Source organism: Podospora pseudoanserina, chromosome 4 (assembly GCF_035222485.1).
Source record: "Podospora pseudoanserina strain CBS 124.78 chromosome 4, whole genome shotgun sequence".
Taxonomy (NCBI): Eukaryota; Fungi; Ascomycota; class Sordariomycetes; order Sordariales; family Podosporaceae; genus Podospora; species Podospora pseudoanserina.
In genome coordinates, this window is record NC_085923.1 from 2,582,880 (window position 1) to 2,606,785 (window position 23,906).

General features: G+C 50.6%; 7 protein-coding genes and 1 non-coding gene across 8 annotated transcripts; 4 read left to right on the forward strand and 4 right to left on the reverse strand.

Moving 5' to 3' along the window:
• Positions 1 to 5,861: 5,861 nt before the first annotated feature.
• QC764_0068180 lies at positions 5,862 to 5,959 on the forward strand. Its single transcript has one exon. It is a non-coding gene; the product is annotated as a tRNA-His (tRNA).
• A 618-nt stretch (positions 5,960 to 6,577) lies between these two features.
• DBF4 (Cdc7p-Dbf4p kinase complex regulatory subunit) lies at positions 6,578 to 10,027 on the reverse strand. The gene is made up of 3 exons (XM_062947039.1): positions 9,022 to 10,027; positions 7,622 to 8,956; positions 6,578 to 7,566 (listed from the first exon to the last, which is right to left on the reverse strand). The coding sequence occupies exons 1-3, from the start codon at positions 9,484 to 9,486 to the stop codon at positions 7,438 to 7,440; spliced, it is 1,929 nt and encodes a 642-aa protein (XP_062800657.1). The 5' UTR covers positions 9,487 to 10,027; the 3' UTR covers positions 6,578 to 7,437.
• A 17-nt stretch (positions 10,028 to 10,044) lies between these two features.
• On the forward strand, positions 10,045 to 12,002 carry ICP55 (aminopeptidase). The gene is made up of 2 exons (XM_062947038.1): positions 10,045 to 10,540; positions 10,596 to 12,002. Exons 1-2 carry the CDS (start codon positions 10,324 to 10,326, stop codon positions 11,888 to 11,890), a joined length of 1,512 nt encoding a protein of 503 aa, XP_062800658.1. The 5' UTR covers positions 10,045 to 10,323; the 3' UTR covers positions 11,891 to 12,002.
• Positions 11,978 to 16,115, reverse strand: QC764_407470 (uncharacterized protein). Its single transcript, XM_062947037.1, has 4 exons — positions 14,263 to 16,115; positions 13,738 to 14,165; positions 12,920 to 13,679; positions 11,978 to 12,857 (listed from the first exon to the last, which is right to left on the reverse strand). Exons 1-4 carry the CDS (start codon positions 14,314 to 14,316, stop codon positions 12,666 to 12,668), a joined length of 1,434 nt encoding a protein of 477 aa, XP_062800659.1. The 5' UTR covers positions 14,317 to 16,115; the 3' UTR covers positions 11,978 to 12,665.
• A 561-nt stretch (positions 16,116 to 16,676) lies between these two features.
• atg12 (Ubiquitin-like protein) lies at positions 16,677 to 19,153 on the forward strand. The gene is made up of 2 exons (XM_062947036.1): positions 16,677 to 17,422; positions 17,479 to 19,153. Exons 1-2 carry the CDS (start codon positions 17,030 to 17,032, stop codon positions 17,539 to 17,541), a joined length of 456 nt encoding a protein of 151 aa, XP_062800660.1. The 5' UTR covers positions 16,677 to 17,029; the 3' UTR covers positions 17,542 to 19,153.
• On the reverse strand, positions 17,572 to 19,213 carry ECM31 (cell wall biogenesis and architecture protein). Its single transcript, XM_062947035.1, has 2 exons — positions 18,501 to 19,213; positions 17,572 to 18,441 (listed from the first exon to the last, which is right to left on the reverse strand). Exons 1-2 carry the CDS (start codon positions 18,948 to 18,950, stop codon positions 17,830 to 17,832), a joined length of 1,062 nt encoding a protein of 353 aa, XP_062800661.1. The 5' UTR covers positions 18,951 to 19,213; the 3' UTR covers positions 17,572 to 17,829.
• A 221-nt stretch (positions 19,214 to 19,434) lies between these two features.
• Positions 19,435 to 22,524, forward strand: ubc8 (ubiquitin-conjugating enzyme E2 H). The gene is made up of 8 exons (XM_062947034.1): positions 19,435 to 19,775; positions 19,848 to 20,748; positions 20,936 to 21,068; positions 21,130 to 21,170; positions 21,255 to 21,417; positions 21,467 to 21,569; positions 21,638 to 21,819; positions 21,923 to 22,524. The coding sequence occupies exons 4-8, from the start codon at positions 21,144 to 21,146 to the stop codon at positions 22,063 to 22,065; spliced, it is 618 nt and encodes a 205-aa protein (XP_062800662.1). The 5' UTR covers positions 19,435 to 19,775; positions 19,848 to 20,748; positions 20,936 to 21,068; positions 21,130 to 21,143; the 3' UTR covers positions 22,066 to 22,524.
• Positions 22,525 to 22,695: 171 nt separating this feature from the next.
• saf4 lies at positions 22,696 to 23,820 on the reverse strand (the record flags this gene model as incomplete). Its single annotated transcript, XM_062947033.1, has 1 exon — positions 22,696 to 23,820. One exon carries the CDS (start codon positions 23,818 to 23,820, stop codon positions 22,696 to 22,698), a length of 1,125 nt encoding a protein of 374 aa, XP_062800663.1.
• Positions 23,821 to 23,906: the final 86 nt, after the last annotated feature.

Below are 23,906 nucleotides of genomic sequence, written 5' to 3' on the forward strand. Positions count from 1 at the left end.
CTCGATTCCACGTGGCAGTCTGGGTCCGGGCTGACATCTGGTGTGGCCAAAAAGTATTTGACCAGGGCGGCCCGCCTCCCTCATCCGATGGCTCAGTTTTTACACGAACCGGATCACAGAACGACGAACATCGGGAACGCCAGTATCCGACGACCACCGAGACAGGACGCCTCTTACTCTGAGCCCTAACCCAACCCACCATCAGATGTTGTACAAGACTTCACTCGGAAAGAATTTGGACCTTGTACCACCGCCAACATAAGTATCAGCTGATATATCGTAATCTCGGGCTACCAGCGGACTCGGGAAACACATTGTTCTTTTAGACCGAGCGAACATTCTGTCATGGGAGCAGTCATGGTCGAGACCTAGGCCAGTTGCCTCTCAGGAGAGTAATGTATCAGGCACGGAGTACGCTGGGTTTCCTTTGCCCGGTTGGGCCTCGCCTGAAGAAGCACGGCTCAGCTTTTTCTTGAATTCTTTACGTCTTGGCATCTATTCCAGGTACGTCGTTATTGACGCTGGGCATCTGTTGCGTGCTGGTTGTTGCTCTAAGATTTTCAGAAACACCTCTGGTCTGTCACATCCAGGCTGATCTCTTCGGTTGACTGCACTTGAACCCAATTCACTTTGTCAATTCGATTTCTGCACATTACCCAACAGCTACCCACGCCGGTCAGAGAATACATTCATGGATGACAGGTCGTCAGGCCGGACTTATGTAAGGGTTGCCTAACCTGGGACGCGGCTGCACACCGAGCGGGAGGCCAGTGACACGTCGTTCGGCGACGTGAGGTTTCACCGTAAAGCCAGCAAAACTGCAAGTTCACCAATCCCTCTTGACAGACCTCACAAGTCTTCCCATGTCTGACAGCTGCAAGTCCTGTTGATCACTATTGCCAACCATGCCGCGATTCTGGGGTACTGCTACAGAGCTGCACAGTGCATGTGTACGGTTGACCTTGATCAGATCAGCTTTCCAAGGAAAGTCCACCATGGCCACGCACCCATGGTGCTCCCCAAGGGTCATTGATGCAAATGCATCACACCACTAGCTCCCTTTGGCCAAGGTTATTGTATACACACACACCGGTCCGGACATAGAGAATCGGCAGGATTCACAGAGCAGCGGGTGCCTAGGTATGTGGTGCCAACAATCGAGGATACACCGCCACTCTTTACAACGCCCTCTCATGGAAGTCATCGAGTCGGGGAAGAGCAAGGACCTTTTTTTTCAGCCAGCCCAAAATGCATCTGCAAAAGGAATCTGCAGCTTGCTGTCACGGGTCGCGCAGAAATTTTGCCATTCGCATGGGAGGCTCCACCGGCGTGCAGTTTGCAGGGCGATGCAGCAAAACGCTGTCAGGACAACCCGTCTCAACTATTCGATACATCGCAGTAGTGTCTGCTAATACGCACATTTTCACGAGGGCGGGAAAGCGGGAGCTAAACACAATCCGGAAGCCCTTTGTCATGGCCTGCAGGAGAGGGAGGAGAGGGGGAAGAAGCGGGGGAGGAGCTTCTGTCTCGCTCGATGAGTCCCGGCTCTTTTTTTCCCACCCTCCAATACAATGTCGTTGGCCCCCTCAGCGGGGGAATGGCTGCGTTTTCCCAGCAATAGTAGTTTGTTGCTATTCGTATAGCTGGGCAGGAAAACTTGCTGAATCTTACCCCTGATCGATCAGAGCACTATGCATTTCCGCGGAGGACCATACCACTATGCGTAGGTTTTGTCTCTCTTGGGGGTCATAGTATCACCAGCTGCCAACAAATCTACCTAGTTGTAGTACCGTATAAACTTGAGGAATATGTCTTTTTTCCCTAGCCAAACCCGCTTTTATATATGGGACCTGTGTCAACCGAGTCAATCAAACTACCTTTCAGGCTACTATTTTATAGACTAATATTTCACTTTTTCTTAGTATTAAACTACTACAGCTACCCACTTGATGCTTTAGCTTACTGCTACTATAATTTGTTTTTATTATTTTAATACTACTACGTAGAGTTATACATAGCTTTAAAATAAGTGGATTTACCTAAATTTATTAATTAGGTTATTTATATAGAATTGTATTAATAAAATGCCTCTTAATTAATTTAAATATTAAGTTTTGTATATTTAAAAGTATAATATATAACGACTAAAGTACTAAAGCTAAATATTATAAGTTTTTAAGCTATAGTTAAGGTAATCATACCAAGTTTAGGACTTCCACTAATTATAGTTTAAAAAGCCTTACTTCAATAATATTTTTAGAGCTCCTTATTTTTTTTAATTACTTTACACTTTAATTTGTATTGCTTTTTATATCATATTATAATTTTGTTTATTGAGTTTTATACTTTTACAATAATGGAAAATGTTTAATAACCTACCTTAATTATCATTTCTATAAAAAAATTAACTCTTTCAGATAACTCTATTTTTTCTTTTACTAAAAACTTTCTTGAAAACATTACTTTTGTACGCCTTTGGTATTTACACCATAAATTATTATTAGTAAGTAGTATTATGACAATTTTAGAAAAATGGTTTAAAAATATAATTACTTTTAGAAAATATCAAGTAAATTTATCTAGTTATATTTTTTTTAAAATTTGATACATAGTTAATTTTCTTTATTAGGTTTTTTTCATTGTAAGCTAATAGTTGAATTTTATTTATTATTAATCTATAATTTATGGAGTATGTAGTATTATTAAATATAAAATTTATTTTTAAGCATTTATTAATAGCGTTGTATATTTTAAAATAAATAGGTCTAGTTTATTTATTTTTTTACTTATAGGTTTACTTACAGCTAGTATTTATAGAGTTTTTAGCGTAACTAGCCGAACTTTTACCGATGCGTAACTATAAAAAGTCCGGAAGGCAGTACAATTGGCTCAGCTGATATAGGTCCCATATATAAAAGCAGGTTTAGCTGAGGAGAAAAGATGTATTTCTCGAGTTTATATGGTAATTTCCTTCCACCGGCAGGCAATTTGTCACGAACAACTGCTCCCCGCTTTGTCTATGTACACTATATCCCACCGCGCCCCGCTTCGGCGTCTAATGTCCCACAGGCCGGCTGACGTTGACAAAAGCTTCGGGTTTCGCACAGAATGTGGATAGACAATAAACTCGGGGGCTCCGCTGAATCGGGGCCGAAAGTGTACCCACCTTTTCCCCTCCGCAAGTTTGACGGGTAATGACTAAGATTAACGCGATGACGGCCGGGGATATTTGATGACGGGGAATAGTTAGGTAATACCCGATCCTATTTTCAATGTTTACGGGCTAGAGGGAAAAGTTGTTTGCACTGTAGAGGGAGAAGGAAGAAAAAATTTGATGACAGGACACGGCAGGCCCGGGCTGGACCCGAGTCTTCCGGACCCCTGTGAATGACGGGTTTGTTGCCCACCGGCATCGGGGCGGCAGTTTTCTCTGGGCAGAGTGTGGGGGTTTTCTTACAGCACATTCATTCATCAACGCCGTCGTCAAAGTTGAGACTGGCGGCGGCGGCAAACGTGAATTTCTTTCTTTTGTTTTCTTTAGTGAAAGAGTGCATCATGCAAGTGAACATCGGCATCTAGACTTTTTCTTTCTTCAACCCCCCCTTGCGCAGCCGCTTTTCTTACTCAGGGGTAAGCAAGACAAGGCAGTCAGTCTGTGGGATATTCCTAATGAGGAAGTTGGTCTTTTTTTGCTGCTCTTTTAATCTCAGATGTTTTCAGCCAAGGAAGTGCTACTAGGACAACCGCCCCCACGGTCACGACAGGAATGCCCGACGGGAGCCGACGTCATGGGGCGTGGGTTGGTGCTTATTTTTTTTTTCTTTCGAAATATTCTCGTCGGGCAAGAATGCAGAAAGGGCCGGGTATGGGACAGGGATATGGACTTGACATTGACATTTAGCTATGAGATACCCATTGTCAGAATTATCATGAGGCTGCGGGTTCCTGTCAATCTAATCACACATGGGAGTGTGCAGAAGGGGGAAGCAAGTTTTCTTCACCGGTGAGAATGATGATCACCTCATCAGACAAGGGGGTTTGGGAGTCAATCGCCGATGATGGCTTTCATCATCACTTTGTGGTAGGTTGGATGTACACACTACCTATTTACATCGAGAGCGTAGTTGGGCTCATTTGTTGGGACGACAACTTCCCTCAGCCTTGCGTGGGACGACCGCACTACTTACATCTAGTACTGCCCAGGTACCTACCGTAGCCGACAAGTCTCTCTAAGTACCTCCCAGAAAACCGGCCCCTGAAGAGAATAAACTCGTAACCATTTCTGCAGGTCCGGTGACCCCCAATTTCTTGTCTAGTCCCGTCATCATGACTGGCTGTGTCCCCTGTGACTAGGGCATCTTCCTTGGTACTCAGCCTGCCGGAACCAGGTTTGGGCCAAGTGTGGGAAGTGCCGATCTTGAAAGGGAGAAATTGTGACACGGCATTATTGTGCTGTTGGGGATGGGGGATGTGCTGATGGGTGTTGCTTCTGTCCGGTCTTACATTGTGAGGACATGACAGGTCGGGATAAGGAAGTGTCAGAGAAGTAGACAGGTCAGAGCAAGGAATTATTTAGGTGGGTACCAAGCTTAGTGGGAGGGGGGAGGTTGGGATTGGTTGGGGAGGCTTGCTGTGGCAACAGAGGGGAGAGAGCAAAATAAATAAGGGAATCAGGGGTGAAAAGGGGTTAAAGTAGTTGTGGAGTGTGGGAGGTGGTGAGTGGTGAATCGCTTTAAAAGCAAAGCACACTAACTTTACGGGTGTGCCCAAATTACTAGTGAATGTACAATAGATCTGTTTATCATTATTCTTTATCATATTTACTACTCTTTTATTTTTTGTAATGAGTTCCCACTTGGAAGTTCTCAGTGTTCCTTGCCGTAGCCACTGCCACCGCTGTGAGCTTGCCGACCGTTAAGTCAGTCATCATGTCCACAAGTTTTAAGAAAGACGGCAGCAAACAACAGGCAGATTGTTTCATATCTGAATTCTACTATGGACGGACCCATCCAAAGTTTATCCTTGATTTTTTCTTCGAGTCAGCCAAATAATCTTGAGTTCTCATATGCGAACCTACCTAGTCGACTTCGGAAACCACCTGGAAGAGCACATCTCCTATCACTACAACACGATGCTAACAACCCCTCCAAATTGCAATTATTCTTACAAGTTTTTTAGAGGCCTCAAGTCCTTCTATTACATTCAATTAGTCAAATGTTTTTTTTGCAGATGAAGAGGCGTTAACTTTGCATCACCACACTTAACCTTACTTCATACACAACCTTCAACCCCAAACTCCACTCAACCTACACACACACAACTTTACCTTACATATGGGGCCTTGCTAGGAGCAGGCATTATTTTTTCCTGAAGACAGGCATGCTTACTAAAATAAAAAGCTTTCTTGCAAAAGCTCTTAAATATCAAATCAACTAAAAATATTGTAAAACTAGCCTCAGAAATGCAAGCTTACTTAAACTATAATTTTAAAAATAAGGCATCTACTAATAACCCTTATACTACCACTCTTACCACTACCTTTGTCTCATTACAACCCTCACTACAACTTTTACCACAACCTTTACCATAAGCTACCTACTTCAAAGCGCATAAGTAAGTGATAAAATATAAAGAGATGTAGAAAAGAAATAGATTGCATGATACACACTTGTTTTTATCCACGTTTTGCGGCTATAGTAATGCTTAGAGACTTTTGTGAGAGTTTAAAGGTCATTTGTGGAGCTTTATTCCCAGATGTGGCTAGCTGCCTATCTTCAGGGAAACAATGCGCCTGTCCTTAGCCGGACCCTTACATATGCCCATCTTCCATTATCCCCACCATCAACCAGTAATACCTCACCGGGTGACTAGTCTAGTGGTCAGGACGCTTCGTTGTGGTTGTTCGCAAGAACATCACATACGATCCGAAGAAACCCCGGTTCGATTCCGGGGTCGCCCAATATCTTTTGGCAATTCTGCCTCACATTAGCCTTTTTTTTTTTTCTCTCTCTCTCTCTCTCCGTTTTTGTTTTCACATCAGTGAGAACTTTTACTTTTGCGTTCAGCAATGCCATAAACCTGGACCGACCGGGAAGAGGGAGGTGACGTATCACTCTTACCTACTCCATAGCCAACAAGCAGGAGGAAGCTGAAAGAGCATCGAATGGGAAGCCCAGGCAGGGGCTTTGGAGAACAAGATGATCAATCTTACCTTCCTATGTGTTCTCTATCGATGGCTAGAACCAAGGCATGCTGGATGGACAAAACGGCAGACTTCATGGTGAATCATTTTATTGTGGAAAAGACTTTTCCAACTACCGCAACTAGATGACACTTGTAAGGGGCAACCCATTTTCCCAGCCGCCGAAGACGGGTATCACAAAATGCAGCGAACTACCTATCTTGGGATGGCGAAACACGACGGTTGATACTGAACGTTGGTTGACCTCGGGCCTGTCTCTAGACCATGATGGCATAGCTTGAATCTAAAGGGATGCCTACCTCAGAGTTGGAAAGATTCAAGACAACGTGGCGCAACCTCCAACACATCACACAAAGCACTCAGACGATCCAAACATACAGTAATCCCTTTAATTCCTTGTCATAATCCTAGCATACAGTTATACACATGCCCAAAGCATAATATATAGATAGTAAGTTGCGGAACCCATCCTCGACGAGACCTCCTTTTTCCAAGCCGCGCAACCACCGCAGCCTCCAAAAGTCTTTCTCGTCTCCTCGCTGTCAACCCATCATCAATCGACAGCATCATCTGGCTTCCTTACTATTCCGTCACCGTCCTATCCCTCTGCCTTTTTGCTTTGTCCGCTCAACAACAATGGGCAAGCTCATTCCCAATACATCCAACAACCGGCAAGCCAAGCCCAATGAGCAGAGCAAAAGGCCTGCCATAGTAATCCCGTCGTCTGGTCTCATGCGCCCCTCTCCCCTTCCCGTGATAATGATTGCCCCCTTTTCTGTCCCGTCAACTGCTGGACACGAACCGCGCGAACCGATCAAACCAAATTGACCAGTTGGATAACAAAAAACGAAAAAAAGGGGGGACAGCCAACCAACCCAAACACCAACTACAGATAAGTCAAACATCACAAGCCAAAAAAATTCCACATAACACCCGCTCACTCCTTCCCACCCTGGCTTGCTATACCCCCCCACCCCCCCTCTTGAAAGATATGCTCGTAACGTTATTGTTGCCTCCTACCAATGGTGTCTCTTGCGGATGAGATAGACAGCGCGCCCCATGCAAATGTTAGAGTCGTCGATCACAAGCCCGTCGAAAGAAAGGAGATAAGAGAAACCCAACCCAAGACCCATAAAGAAAGGCCCAAGATGTGCCATATGCGAAGAAGAGGATCGAGACAGAAATGGGTATCACGCGGAGGAGGAGCGCGGAACGAAATGAGAGTGTGAACCAAATTACCACTCGTCGTTGTCAACTTCGTGTCTGTGACGGGGACGGCGTTTGAGAAGCGCGAGGAGGGCATCGAGCTGAACCCAGTTATCGTCATTTTCTGCAAACTTGCGATGCTTGCGGGTAAGAATATGCTAGGTTGCGTCAGCATTGCTTCACAGCAAAACAACATCATAATAAAATACTTACCTCGTCAAAATCATCAAACTTATCCATGCAGTTCTCGCAATACCCTGGCTTGGGATCACGCTTCTGTCTTTGTGCAACGGGCAAACTGACTGTTCTACGCAACTTCTCTCTCTGTTTCGCCGCCTCCTCTTCATCGACAGTTTCGAGCTTGCGGTGTGTAGCTCTGCTAGCACTCGCAGACCGGACAAACGTGGTGCTATCGTGGCTCATCTCAGCCATGCGGCGCGAGCTCAAGTCCTGGGACACAGCAGGGGGACCGGCCTTCGCCAGCACCTTACGTTGCAACCCGTGGATCTCCTTACTGGTGCCCGCCTTGGCACCTAGCACACCACTAGTGGAGGAGATCATCTGGGAGCGGATGGCCGATGTTACGGCAGATTGCTGGAGACCAGACGCAACGGGCTCGCCAGCAAGGAGACGGCCTGCCTTTGCATGGCTCATAAAGGCGTTCTGGGTACGGAACTCCATCTGGGGAGGGTTGGAAACCCTAGATCGATCCAACGCATCAGCCGCGGCGACTGGCGGGGTGCCTCTGTTTTGCCCGTCTTCCATCACGGCGAGAGTCCGCTTTCCTGTAGCGGGCTTGGGTGCTGGCACTTCTGGAGGCTGAAGTTTGGCAGCATTTTCGGCGGCAGCTGCCTTGGCGGCGCGCTCCTTTGCTTTCGTCTTTTCACGGTTCTCCTTTTCTGGGACCTCATAATCCTGCACAAATGGGCACCGGCCAGCAGAAGCTACACGGAACTGCGGCCACTCTCCATCCTTCTTATCGGCAACCTTGGCATATTCGCGGGCCATGACCGGTTTCGTCTTCTCTTCCATATCGTAAATGTAGATATACGGGCCCTTGAAGTGATGCATCTCCTTGGTAGCAACCGTCGGATCACGATCTGACGGGCCATGTACCCGCTCCTGCTGAAGAAGTTGACGAAGGTTAGATCGATCCGTCGTCTTGCCGGTCCCTGTGCGGCCATGGTTGGTGCTCTTGTGCGGCTCCGCCTCCAATGCTTCAAGAAATCTCGTGAGCTTGTCGACCGACCATAACTTCATTTTCATGTCCTGAGCGCGGAGCAAGATGTCTGTGCTGCGTGACTTTTGTGGTTTGGCATCCTGCCCTGGGACTTGCATCCTCCGACTCGTATCAAACACAAGCTTCCTCCTCACAGGAGGTGCCTCCGCAACACGATTTAACAGCGATGGGTCTATCGTCTTTGGCTGCTCGGAGCCATGGGATTCGGCGGCATTTTCCTGATCGTGGGCCGAGTTTTTTTCGGCACGGGGGATCGGCCGGGTGGTGATAACGTGAGTCACATCGATCGAGAAGAACTTTTCCTCGCGCTGTTCCAAGTGGCACGTTAGTCTCTCAGGCTCAACTGATCCGAGGCTCAAACACCATCACTTACAGCACCAAGGTTAGTGACCCGCTTGGCCAATCTGGACCGCTGCTCATCAGGAACACTCTCAAAGTAAAAGACCCAGGTTGGGAAGCGAGCGCTGTAGGTGGCCCTCCACTCGGCGAGCTCCAATTGAGAAGCCTTTTCAACGGCTCCCTGTGAAGTCTTTTGCGAGGTGGTGACAGCAGCGCGGGTGGTGGTTCCTCTGTGGACGATAGTTCGGGATGGTTTCGTTCGGCTGGGGGATGCGACACCGCGCTCGATCATCTGGCGCTTTGCTGGTGGAGGTTGGCCATAAGGCTCCTCCCTAAGGAGCTCGGCATGGGAGCGAACCTTTTTGGCACCATTGAGGGCGGCCGAGGTACGCATAGGCGAATTGGCGACATTGGGATTATTCGAAAGAGGAACTCTCCTGGCGGTCGACATGGCAGAGAGCTGGTGGAAGGGGGCAGGCGATAGAGATACTGCGGCCATACGAAAGCCCACTCAACATGCTAAGGGGCAGTCTGTCTGATGTTAGGGGAGGTATGGGAAGGAAAAGGGCGGTCGTGGTCGCGGTCTTGTGCGAGTGCGAGCCGGATGTGGAGGGGCTGGGTGCTGGCAGCAACGACCGTCCAACGCGGGCTGGAGTGTGGACGTGCGTGCACACCAAAAATGGACGCGTCGACTGATGGAGCCGGAAAATGGCGACGCGTTGGGAGTTGAGGACTTGAGAAAAGCCCTGGAGCTGGAGGGATGGATGAGGAAACACCACAGACCTTCAATGGCTCAAAGATTGCCCGGCAGCAGTCTTCAAACCAAGGTCTATCAAAGTGAAGGTGTGTCGGCAACTGGGGCGTTTCTCGGTGTATGTGGAAAAGGTTGCGCAATCTCAAAAGCAGCGGCAAGTCAACATCAGTGTCCAAGCTTTTCCCGCGACTAAGCCCACTTTGAGTTCAGCACAACAAACTTGGGTCCACCGACGCGGCTGCCAGCTGCCCCTCTCTGTCGCGCACGGCAACGCCCCCCAGTTGCATATCCACTGCCACTTGTCGGCACTGCCAACCTCGACATCTTCAAGCTTGGCACAGCCCATCTGACGACATTGTTCAAGATCCAGCTTTCCTATCTGGGCTGTGAGATATTCTTGAGAATTTCTTGAGTTGCGAGGAATAGTGTGTTGTGAGAAGGCATTGGGTGTGGAATTTTGAGATTTGCCCACGTTCTTTGTGTGGATTTCATTTTGCTGAGATGTACTAAATTCTCTCTCGCCTATCAAAGCCTCATCTCATCCACCAAAGCTCACAAGACCACTTAAAAAAAAGAGACATCATGAGATTATCAAGAGGCAGAGCTGCCTTGCGGCAACTGAGTCTGGTCTCATCCCCAAATAGACAGCAAATATACCGACCATTCCAACAATCCCTCACCCTTACCGGTGCAAGATTAAAACCTTTTCGCAACTATGCCACCTCAGTCTCAGCAGCCGATCTAGAATTCGGCCAACCCGTCTATGAGACACACCCTCACATTCTCAAACCAGGCGAAAGTATGTAACCAACCTCACACGCTCACAAACATATACACTAACTTTTTTCTCTCAGTAACCCAAGGCATCACCGCCCGCGAATACGCCTCCCGCCGCTCCCGCCTAGCCCTCTCCCTCCCTCCCGACGGCGTGGCTCTCCTCGCCGCCGCCGACCTCAAATACCGCTCCGGCGCCGTCTTCTACCCCTACCGTCAAGACTCCAACTTCCTCTACCTCACCGGCTTCCTCGAGCCCGAATCCCTCGCCGTAATCCGCAAAACCGGTCCCGGCCCCGACGACTATCTGTTTTCCCTCTTCTGCCGGCCCAAAGACCCCCGCGCAGAACAATGGTCCGGCCCCTGGTCCGGCCTCTCGGCAGCAGAAGACGTCTTCAACGCAGACAACAGCTACGACATCTCCCGCGCCTCCACCACCCTCCCCTCCCTCCTCCGCGGCGCCTCCAAAATCTTCACCGACATCCCCCCCTCGCTCACCACCCCCTCCAACATCGGGCCCCTCCTCAAATCCCTCTCCCTGCCCACCTCCCCCTTACAAACCCTAGTCAACACCCTCCGCGCGATAAAATCCCCCGCCGAAGTCGCCGCCATGCGCCACGCCGGCCAGGTCTCGGGCAGGGTGATTACCTCGGCCATGCGCCGCCCCTGGACCCTAGAAAAAGACCTCCACGCCTACCTCGACTACGGCTTCACGCAGCACGGCCTCAGCGGGCCAGCCTATGTCCCTGTTGTTGCTGGCGCAAGCAGAGGTTGCATGATCCACTACGTGCATAACACGTCCGACCTGCCCGCCAACTCCACCGTGCTGGTCGATGCGGGGGGTGAGTACGGGTACTACGTCACTGACATCACGCGGACCTGGCCGGTGTCTGGAAAATTCTCCCCTGCTCAAAAAGACCTCTACAATGCTGTGCTTACCGTTCAGAGGCAGTGCGTGGCGCTGTGCAGGGAGAACGCGGGGGTTAGTCTAGATGAGATTCACCGCGCGGCGGAGAATGGGTTGAGGGAGCAGCTGGCGTTGTTGGGGTTTGAGGGATTGACAGCGGGGACGAAGAGGTGGACGGGGAAGGGAGGGGAGGATCTGATGGATGTGCTGTTTCCTCATCATGTCGGGCATTATGTCGGGTTGGATGTTCATGATGTTCCCGGGTATGGACGGTCGGTGGCGTTGAAGAAGGGACACTGCGTGACGGTGGAGCCGGGGGTGTATGTACCGGATGATGATAGGTTTCCCAAGCATTTTAGGGGGTTGGCGGTCAGAATTGAGGATAGCGTTGCGGTGGATGAGGAGGGGCCGCATGTGCTGACGACCGAGGCGGTTAAGGAGGTGGAGGATATTGAAGCGCTGAGGTAGGGTGGTGTAGTTGTTGTACGATAGGTGATGAGGGTATGTAAAAGGGGGTAAATAAAAGCAAGGTGACACATGCATTAAGCTGTAGAAACAAAGAGGCCATGTTTGATATTAACATTTGATTCATGGGTAGGTATTCTAAGTCAAGGTGCTGCTCCACCAGAGCCAGAGAAAGGACCTCCCCCTTTTACTTGCTCTGCCTAGTTTGACGGTTTGCCAATTACTGCTATTAATCTCTTGCTCTTGCCGATCATGAGCCGTCATTAACAAGGCATACATACACAATTTTCATACCACTCGACTCAACGACACCAAGAAACCAATGTGAGATACGATTCTCCATTCTCTTCATGGCGATTCATCCCAAGTAAACTATCATCGGTATCATGAAAAATGGGACCGAAGTTCCCAAGACAATGAAGCCTGAGCATAAGACCTGGCCTGTCCAACCCAAAAGAAAATCGACCCAAAAACCCCAACATCAACATGTAATTTTCTCAACCCATCCAACCCCCTAACCCCTATTTTTAAGCATGCTTCCAAAATGAACCCTCCTCCAAAAAATGTAAATGCTCCCACCCCAAAACGCCACATCCCTTTCAATCAACAAACACACAGATGACGAAAGAAAGCCGCTTTGCCGCCAATTTTTTGATGGGAGTAGGAATTAAGTAACAAAAGAACAAAAAAAAAAGTGGTATATACAAGAAATGTGTTTCTTGAAGAAATAAAAGAAAGCTTAATTGGTGATGATGTTGGGGGTGATAGTTTTTGTATGTCAACAGAACCCTCTCGGATCGAAAAGCGTCCTACTATACGTCGGCATCATGTACTGCGGTCTTGCCGTCGCGTTCAAAAGTTGTTCAAAGGCCTGCAACCGTCTCGAGAGCTCGCGGTGTTCCTGCACGATCTGCTTGTTTCGACGCTCGAGCCAGTGTATGTACTCGGTTGCTTTAGTCAGGACCGCACCCTACAAGCAGTAGTGATTAGTTTTATTGGTAGGAGCCTGATCATGGTCGATATTAAACCCACCTTGCTGACTTTAGGCGCCCTCGACGGCTGATTCGGGTCCTCCCCTTCCTCATTTTCAGGTATCGTCCTCAGCGATGGAACAGCATCTCTCAACTCCGAGATCTTATCCTTCAAATTCGTCCGGTATTTCCTCTCGATATCGTTATGCGCCGTCCGGTCCCCTCCTGCTGCCTTGACCTTCTCCTTGGCCTTGCTGTCACTGACACTGCCCTGTCGTTTTAGCTGGTGCAAAGATCCCGGTTTCGGGTGAGGTGTCGTCGAATGGGGCGGTGACACTGGTTTTGGACCACCTATACCGCCACCCATCCCCATTCCCATCCCCATGCCCATTCCCATTCCCATACTTCCACTACCCGAACCCCCTGCCGTAAAAGGTGTGCTCATCCCCGGGTTCAATCCCGTAAAATTCAAGTTCAGATTCGACCCTAACCCTCCCATACTCGACCCCGGATTCATGGCAATCGCTATTAGCCTCCTCTGTTCCGCCTCGTTCAAAGCCTGATTGTTAAGACCAATCAAAGAGTCCATGCGCAGGCCCGGCTGCGGTCGTTCCCAGCTAAGCGGCGTCGAGTAGAGCCCTTCCCGCGGCGGAACCTCGGGTGGTGGCGCAGATTCGATCTTGGACATGTGGTCGGCAAGATTAATCGAAGAAAACCCGTCATCGTCGTCGTCGTCATCCGAGAGAGCATTGTCCAACGCGCTGTCGTCCATCGTCTCCTCGTGTTTTAGCCTACCCCCCGCATGCGCAGTGTTTCTGGAACTATTCGTGTCAGTCACTGTACCCTGCCTGCTATTACGCCCATCCAACCGACACTCACCTCCGCTTTACAGGTGGTCTTAGTTCTCCCTCACGTCTAGAAGCCTCAACGCCCTCGGGAATACTGGCCAAGCCCTCATCCTTGTCGAAATCTAGCCAGTAATCCACAGAATCTAGCGGCGTTGCGTCCATACTGAGCCTTGACCGTTTCCGCTCGTGGGCGTCCCTCCGCACGCCTCGTGCTGGTAATACTGGCCGCGGCTGCCTGCTGTGGGCTGAAGCTTGGGATGCGGAAGAAATGCCTGGCGAGATACTGTTGAAGCCGGTGAGCGAGGAGGGCTGGGCGATGGAATCCAGTGACAGAGGGGTTGGTGCTGTGGAAGGTGACATAGAAATGCCACCATCCAGGCCCATACCGGTGGTGTCCCATATTGGTGGTGCCTGAGACGAGGTGCTGGTCATGAATGGCTGGTCGACCGGGTTGACCGTCTGAATCCATGTGTCAGCAAGAGAGAGCCAAGGGCCCACCAGGTCAGGTCCAGAAGGAGTGATGAGCAAAGTGTCTTGTGTGCTCATAAAGTCATACCTGGTTATTGGGCATCGAGAAGAACTCGAGATGTCTTAGCGGGTCCGAGTCCATGGTTGCGTGTGCATGCCGTTTGGCGTGGCCGATGAGAGAAAAGGGGTGAAGTCGCCGGGACGGGATCCAGTTGGTGTTGAAACTTTTCGTCCAGAAGTTCAACGGTTTTTTTTGGTGGGAATTTGTTCAGCAGAAATGGGGTCTTGTCCGTCAAGTGATGGCAAGGCCGAAAGGTCTACCCAAATCGAGAGACGAGAGGCGTCTTACTCCAAGCCTCGTTTCGGTCTTGGTATTGTCTGGCCTCCAGACGAACAACGGGATGCTTGCAGGTGCGCAGTTCAGACTTTGGCGATCTGTGCCAAGACCGAAGTGAGTGGCAAAGTTGCTGGATTGGGTTGAAAAGGTTGCTTTGCTTCGGAGGAGTTCAAGAAGGGTGCGCAGGCGCCGACAGAATGAGTTGGTTGAAATCACCGGTGAGGTAAGTGACTGAGTGACTGAGTGTGAATGTGAGTGTGAGTGTGTTGTGTAATCGAGCGCGGGGGCTGGCTTGGATGCTTGAGGCGCGGCGGGTGGTTTCCGAGGAGAAGATCAGCAGCCACAGAGACGCAGCAGTGGGTAGATGTTCATGAGCTGGCGGTTGAACACAGCAGCGGACGACGGTGAGGGTCGGAGTCGGGTGCCGATAGTCACGAGATGTAGTAAGACCACGAACACTGACGGATATGGCAGCACCTAGCCAAGGGCTGTTGGAGCTACCACAAGATGGCAAATACAGGTAGGTTGAATTAAGAGGTCCCAGTCGGGGGTTCTAGGGAAATGCAGGGTGGCGAACAGCGAATTATTATCGTGGGACAAATGCTGCAATGCAAGTAGCCGTGTTGCGAGCAGTCCGGAAAGGGTTTCCAACAGGGGAATAGGAGTGATAAAGAAGACAGGGAAAAAAAAAATACACAACGAAGGTGACGGTCGAGTCGACACCAGCTAGGTCTAGTATTACTTTAGCGGCGATAACGAGTGAAAAGGGGGGCTGTTGCGCCTATGGCGTCGAGTCCTTCGAGATCCGTATTCGAGCGTAGTGCCTCTGTGTACCTGGCCCGGAAGGTATCGCTCCAGATGCGGTTTATGGAGGCCGGTAGCTGACGAGCGGGAGGTGATGTTGTCGGGTTCTATGTGTGAGAGAGCTATGTACAGGAAGTGTACAGAAAACAGACAGAGAGAGCGCGGGAAGTCGGAAGTGGGCTCGAGGAGAATATGGGAGGTACCTAGGGCCCTTGTCGAGTAATGTCGAAGAGCAGCATCAGGAAGCCTGAATGTCGGTCCAGTGGCAGAATCTCCTTTCCTATTAGAGCCAGACAGGGGCGGGCTGACAGTAACGGACGACTTTGCAGGAAGACGATCTCGGTCTCGGCAACTGGCAGCAACGCCAGAGAGGGTGAAAATGGATGGTGGTGTTGTTGAACCGGGCCGAAGATACACACAGACAGATGGACACCAGAGGGAGGCTGTAACTTTTTTTTGCTGGTAGCGTGGCGGCGGGATAACGTGTGGGAGGTGGGTAAAATCAGTGATCACAAGCAACAAACACTCCTCGTGAAGTGAGTGAGACTGCAAATGGCTTCTTGGGGCCTGGGATCGTTGAAGATCTCGATGGGTGTGGCACCCTGGTATTCCAGGAGGTCGCTAGGAGTTGCTGCTAGAAGCCGATTGGGCTGCTGGATCTCTGTTGCTGTCGAGATGGCCTGACTTTTGGGCTTGGGAAATTCACTCAGACACTTTACGGATTCTCTGGGGAGCTTTGGGAAGGCGGCCAGAGGCCAATCGGGGGATTGGAGCTCTGACGCAGACTCTTTTGATTTGGGCTGATTTGAGAGCAGAATCATGCCACTTTTTGTCTTGGAGAAGGCTGCGGGTGCGTGCTTCTCCACCAGCCAAGCCGGCAGTAGCTCGATCGGCGCCGTGCTGTGATTGGCTGCAACCCCTCTGCTGGGTGTCAGCCTTACCTACGACAAAAAGTTCTGACGGGGTCTGGACCCTGATATTGACAACTCCAAGGAACATGGCTGGATGTTCTGGTCCCGCCTGGACCTGCGCCGGGCTATGGATTTTCCTGCTCTAAATGCAAGGGCTGCCGCATCACGAATAACGATATTCTCGAAGTCATGGATGCATCGGATGCCACTTGATATATATATATATATATATATATTTGTCTGGGGTGTTGAAGCGGTCAAGGTTGCGTTGCATGTTTGTTACTCAGCGGCAAGAAGAAAAGCAAAGACCTCTTAGCTAGGTAAGTAAAGTCGGGCGATTCGGCAGCCTGATGGAAACAGGGAGCCGCAACTGCCGTGCCATTTCGTTCCATTTGCGTCGCGGAGCTATTGCAGCGTGGATTTGATATTTATACATCAAAACCGGCCAACCTGGTAAGGTCGGCCCGGCCCGCTGACATTTCCAAAGCCATTGTCGTCAAAATGGACGGCAAAGCGTGTGGTTGTTGACAGCTTCACCTATACCCTAACCCTGAGAATAGCACATGGTGGGGTGGGGTCCCCCACAAGAGGCACATGCCAAGATTGATGATCGATCGTGGGGCTGCCTTGTTGCCCTGATGCACTGGACAACCTCAAAGCTTACGACTCCTCTTTTGGGAAACCTTTCACAAAAAACACAGATACTCATCCGTTTGCTCGTTACTCAGCCGCCACTCCGCTTTGTCCATCATCTCTGACAAATAGCCAAAGGGCGGAGAACAGCAACCGATATCTTAGCCAACATGGCATCCTCACCTTCACCCTCCCGCCCGACAACGGACGACACCAATACATCACCACCAGCATCCCCTGTTTTGGAAGGTCGTGACTCTCCGGATCTGCCCCTCACCATGACAGCATCCACAGTTCTAATGACCCTGCCCCGTGATGCCACAACTGCCCTCGCCGCTGCCGGAGCCTTCCCTCAGGAGAAAGTCATCGTGCGTTTCCGGCCTGTCGGAGCAGCCCCGGTCGTACCTCGAGAGCAGGTCAAGGTTTCCAGCAGCTACAAGTTTGAGAATGTTGTAGCCCATCTGAGGAGATCTCTCAAGGTCAGGGATACAGACAGTGTGTTTCTCTACATTAACAGCACCTTTGCCCCGTCACTAGACGAGGTAGTGGGCAATCTATGGAGGGTAAGCGATACTCGACTTGCACCGACATGACACTTTGCTAACACTACGGGCTGCAGTGCTTCAAAGACTCGGAAAACAGACTGAATGTGTCCTACTCGATTACTCCTGCGTTTGGATAGTAAGTCTATCATGCTGGCATGACCGAAACCGCGACAGAGCTATGTGTCCCAGTCAAAAGCATGAAGCTATTATCCTTGAGTATTATTTGAAGAGTCCTCTGATGAAACGCACCAAAGGCATCCTAACTACCTATCAACACAACATGGTATCCGCCAAAATGCAATCAAATGGCCAAACAGAAAACCAGTTACCGCCAATGCATACAATAAACCACAACGCTGAACCCAAGTGCAAAAGGGACAACCACGCCATGCGAAGCATCCAACACCCCCAAATCCCAATGTTCTTTACACATCCTTGACCGTCTCCGCGAACGCCTCGAGCTCGTCCTTTGGAATCGGGTACGTGTGCTCAGGGGCTGGATATTGCCGACTCTTGACCTCGTCTCGATAAGTCTCAATGGCCCGGAGACTCTCTGACCAGACATCGCCATACTTCTTGACAAACTTGGGGAGAAACCTTCCAGGGGGAAAGTTGCCCGTCATGTCGACCTGTACAAGCACCTGACCAGAGCAGCCGTTTCCAGCACCAATGCCAATAGTTGGAACAGAGAGCTTCTCAGTGATAATGGATGCCACCTCGGCAGGGACTGCCTCCAGGACCATGGCAAAGCACCCGGCTTCTTGAATGGCGAGTGCATCTTCCAGCACCTTCATAGCACCGTCAGACGTCTTGCCTTGGACTCTGAAACCACCCAGGGCATTCTGCCGTTGAGGAGTGAGGCCTACATGGCCAAGTACTGGAATGCCGGCTCTGGTGATTTTGGCAATGGTGGGAGCCATCTCTTTGCCGCCTTCAAGCTTGATGCCTTGCATGCGGCCCTCTTTGACAAACCGGATGGCTGTCTCGAGAGCCTGTTCCGGGGCGATCTCGTATGAGCCCATGGGAAGGTCACCAATCTAGGAGGAATGTCAGCCAGTCTATTGCAGAGTAGAGGGGACCAGAATAGAACACATACAGTAAAGGCAGCTCGGGTGGCACGTGCAACGGATCGACAGTGTAACAGCATCTCTTCCAAAAGAACCTCTGATGTATCTTCCATGCCGAGGGCCACCATGGCAAGGCTGTCGCCAACGAGGACCATGTCCATGCCGGCGGCATCTGCCACATGGGCGCTGGGGAAGTCATGGGCAGTGATCATGGTAATAGGCTCACGCCTCTTGTGCATGGCTCGGAGGGTACCGATGGTGACCTTTTTGCGGGGATTGGTGGGTGGCGTGCCCATGGGGGAGTGGGAGCTGCTTCTGGTTTGTTGATTTGATGCATGTTTTTGGCGGAATACAGAGGCCAAGGGTGTTGTGGTGTTGAGTGTTGATGTTGTTAATAGTGTTGTTGGTGGTGGTCGTGTGCCCCTGGAAAGGGTAGCGCACGACCTCCGAGCAACTGAGGACAGTGATGATAGGTACATAGGGTGTACTTGTTGTCACTGAAGAGGTGTGTGTGTGCGTGTGCGTCTTGCTGCACGGTGACGTCTTGTTTCAAAGTGGAAAAAAGTGGTGGTTGTTTCTCAGCTCTCTTTTTTCCTCTGCAAAGAACAGAAAGAGAAGAGTTTTTGGGAATCTGAAAATCAGCATGGTTGGGGCGAATTCGCGCAGTTTTTAATCAGCAGGGTCATGATGGTTTTTGCTGCGTACAATTGAGTATCTCTCTTGAATCCGCTGGAGTTTTGTTTGTTGCGGCGCCCCTCCACCCAGAGGCCCAGTAAAACTACAGGGCGGGTTTCTTACCCCGAAAAAAAGGTTGAGGCCGGCTCTTTGCAAGCGGTTCGGGCGATCGGGGTGGAACATGATTGGTCATGAACGGTGAGCTGGAACTGGGGCCGCTGGAGCCGAGGCAGTGGTTTCGCCGAGTGCTTTTCCATCAGACATCTTTCAACACTTCCATGCATCGATCAGCTGAAGTGGCAGCCTTGTTATTGATTGTGTTATCTACTCTCAGCCTTGGGGCCATTGTGGTTGTTTTGGTGTCAGATGTACTTTTGATATTGAGTCTTTTAATAAGACTATGTTGTGAGCGGAGTTCAAAGATTTCTTACCCCTCCAACATTTTGGACTTGCAACAGCAAAAGCCAGAAAACCGGAGCCAAGCCGTCGATTTGCATGCCCGATTCCGGGTCAGCTCTGAGGATCAAATGTTACCGGCCAGGCACGCGTGACTACTCCGCCTGTGCCATTGCCGTTCGCCCTCAGCTACCGCCCATTGGGTTATGGTGTCGTATGCCCATCTACAAAAGGTGAGGAGATGGCTGTTCCCTACCCCGCTTCGCCGTACTTGTCTGTTTAACTCCGAGTGGACTACCCGGCAGGCCCGGGTTGCTTTAAAGTGGTCTCTTTGACAAGATATCGGTATACATGAGATCAAAGCCTGGATATTCTGTATGTTGGAAACTTGACTGTCAGTCCGGACTAAGGGGCCCGTTGAAAGAAGACAAAGGCGTGCCTGAGACCTGACCGCCATCGGGCCAACATCAACTCTTCCCAAATGCTTAGGCCCTCCAATCGCATGGCGTCATCTGTCTCCACCGATCACTGACACCTCATCGAACACTCATGAATGTCCATTCATACATCCAAATGGAATCCAGGAACAAGAGAGATCGGCAATATCGGGCAGTTGGGTTGTTGATTGCAAAATTGGTGTGATGGCCTAAAAGCCAACCATTGCGAGATACTCTTGGTTTTGGCTTCTCCTGTACTTGGGTGGCCTCATCGAATCTCTCTCTCTCTCGGAGCAACTGGCAATTGTCCGAGCGGCTGGAAGAGGCCCAGAGCGGGCGGGCAACGCATCCACCTTGAGGCTGCTGCAGGCGGGTGACTTCCACTGTCTGACGTCGTGACCTTTGAAAGGGACCACCACCTCATGAAGCAATCATTTCCCTTCCCCTTTTGCCCCCTTTCCAATAAAATCGCAAGCCCTTCAACGCCTCTCTCTGTAACTGCATAAAACGGCACCTAATAAGGCAGAAACAAGAAGCCGCCATTCAGGTACAACACATCAAACAACTACAGATAAAAGACCCCCCATTCCCCGCATCCCGCATTAACACTACGTGCCACACCCACCGCTGCTAGTACACCATAAGACCACCACCACCACCACCACCCAGCTGAGTCAACCGATCCGATCGTCGACCCCTAATAGCAGCAGCCCTCGCTCGCCTCTTTCGCAAGTGCGCGCCTGCCAACTCCAAAAAGAAAACCATTAAGGTAGGCCAGCGAGAAAAAAAAACACCTTTGGGATTGATCTCCTCCTTTTACGCTATACCTATCCTGCTGTGGCTCTGCTTGCTACTAGTATATTACATCCTCTCTTCCTTTCCTAACACCGATCCCTCAAACCTCGAACGCCCTGCCAGTTGCCACCCGCTAACTCAAACTCCTCGATTTTGACAAGACCGACGCCGAAAACTCCACGCGGGCGTGTCCCTTTGAAAGCCACACCATCCCAAACGACTGGTAACGTAGCGATCCCAGTTGGCAAAGATGGCTTCCCCGCGTCGCCGCATCGAGACAGATGTCATGAAGCTGTACGTCTACCTGCGAGGGAGGGTGATAAATAACCAGGACTGATGGGAAATGGGTCGATAGGTTCATGAGCGATTATGAGGTCACCTTGGTCAATGATAATAGTACGTATACATACATATACCCGACAGCTTGGGGCAAGGGACTTGATGCGGTGGGATGCTAACAGGTTATGCTTTAATTTGCAGTGTAAGTCAAGCTCGACGCCACGACGATGGCTACAGCGGCCCGATACTCCACACGGTGCGATGGTTTGCAAGATGGGAACCTTGATGACTGATGCGAGTGGTGGAACGATAGGCAGGAGTTTTACGTGCGGTTCAAGGGGCCTACTGAGAGTATGTGATATCTGCTCGATAAAAGAGGTGGGATAGCTAACCCTGTGCAGCTCCCTTCGAAGGTGGTGTCTGGAAGGTTCATGTCGAGCTCCCTGATCAGTACCCGTATAAGTCGCCGAGTATTGGGTTCGTGAACAGGATTTTTCACCCTAATATTGATGAGCTGTAAGTTTGACCACACGGAAGCATATAGGCAAGATTGGAATGAGAGGCTAACGACTGGGGGATTATAGGTCTGGATCGGTCTGCCTCGACGTCATCAACCAAACCTGGTCGCCCATGTTCGACATGATCAATATTTTCGAAGTCTTCCTCCCGCAGCTGCTGCGCTACCCGAACCCGACGGATCCGCTGAATGGGGAGGCGGCAGCGCTGTTGATGAGGGAGCCGAAAAGCTATGATATCAAGGTCAAGGGTGAGTAGCCTTTCTGCTCTCTTTTTACGGTCACTCGCTTTTACCGGAATCCTCGGGTCGTAAATGGACAAGTACGAAATTGCTGACGATATCCCAATGACAGAGTACGTCCAGAAGTACGCCAGCAAAGAAGCAGCCGACGATGCCGGCGCCGAAAGCGAAGACGACGACGATCTGTCCTCGGTGGCGAGTTTCGACGACGACGATGAGGAACAGCAGCCAGCTGGTAAGATGGATGATGTATAGGGTTGGATTCGTCGTTTGTTTTTGAGGGGTACTCCAGTGGTGTGTTGAATGCTTTTTCGTCTTGACCAAATCATGGATGGACTACAGGTATGGGTGGATAAGGGAGTTGCAATGGCTTGGTACGGTACTAAGGGTTTTCTAACGGTTCTGGTTCCTGGTTTTGATATCCATTGTTTTTCTTTTCTTGGAGGTTGATGCACACTCGGAGGCTGTGAATGTGTTGTTTGGTTTGCTTGGCTCCGGACTTCCGGCAACAAAGAGTTTGAGGTTGGCTTGTGTGAGAAACAGTCAGACTGTGAACCTGACTGCACACAGTTTAGGCGACTTCACTATATATGTTCAGGATCAAGTTATAGAGCGACTTTTACAACGACTGCTAGTGTTGTAGAGTGAGGCAGCAGCTACAGATCTGGAGCAAGCTGCAGCCAGTCAATCAGCGCCGATAAGACAGAGTATGACTTGACTAATAGTATCCCAAGTTGTAGTTGTAGTTGCAGTTGTAGTCAAAGCCGCTAGGTACCGACAAATGGGGAAAGCGAAAAACAATCAATCTTTTCATGAGTATGAGGTATCATCGCTATGCTATGCAGATAAAACAAAATGCAAACCTTTTCCGTGTCCCTCCGGGAGTTAAGCCGAGTCAGAGTCGTAACTCACGAGTAGAGCACGCTGCCCTGCAGGTGCTGTCGGCTTAAGCTCCCCTTTGCCATCTCCAGCGAGGGTATCTTCTGGCTGCATCGGTGCCAGTGCTGGTATCGGTTTCTCACCCTCGTCCTCTGCCCCCCGCTTCCTTTTCTTCAACCCAGGAAGCAAACCACCCCCCTTGTCCCTGCTGCTTTTGTTATTCCCAAAAGCAACCAAGAACGGGTCTTTCATCGCCCTGGTATTTGTCCTAATCTCCTCCACCAAACTCTCCCTCATCCTGTCAGCCTTAATCTCCCTCTTCAACCTCCCCTTTCCCTCCTTTTTAAGCCCCTCTTTCTTTTTCCCATCCTCAAACAACGGCCTCGCCAAAACCCTCTCCACCCCCATCCCCTCGTTCCCCTCGGACACACCCCCAAAATCAACCAATCCCGCCCTCAACCCATCCTCCTCCCTTTCAGGAAGCAACTTGATCCTCAACCCCATCCTCTCCCTTATCCCCTCATCCCTCTCCCCCTCCCGTTCCCGCCTCTTCCTCCCCTCCCTGAACCCCGCCCTCAGCCTCCTGTTGGCAGTAAACGGGTCCTCCCACAGCCTCTCATTACTATCCCGCAACTCATCTATCCTAACCGTCGCATCCCTCGCCTGCTCCCTATCCGCAATCGTCTTTTCCAGCTTCCCAAACGCCGTCTCCCTCTCCTCTTCCTTTTCCCTCTGCGTCTTGATGCTCGTCGTGACTAAATCATCAGTCGAGGTAGCGACGTTTTGTCTCCGGGCGCCCGAGAGGACGACATAGTCTGTGTTTTTGGGGTCGGTCTGGATGGTGATGGTGCCGGAGCAAGGGGGGTGGCGGAGGGTGAAGGTGTAGATTGGGGTGGTGTGGTAGGAGCCGGAGCGAGACTTGGAGGCGTTGAAGCGGACGCCTTGGGGGATGAGGGTTGGTTGGGGGCAGGTGGCGCACCAGATGGGGAAAGGCATCTCGAAGCGGACGGTGAGGAGGCCGGGTTTGGAGGCGCGGGAGCCGAGGGGATGTTTTTTGTGGAGGGGGTTGCCTGAGGTGAGGAGGCCTTCGAGGTCTGGGGGGACGTAGCGGCCCATGTTGAAGCCTTGCATTTTGAAGGTGGGCGGGGGGTTGATTGGAGGGAGTAGGTGCGTAAGGGGATTCTGGTGGGTTATTTGAAGGCGCGATGGATGGATAG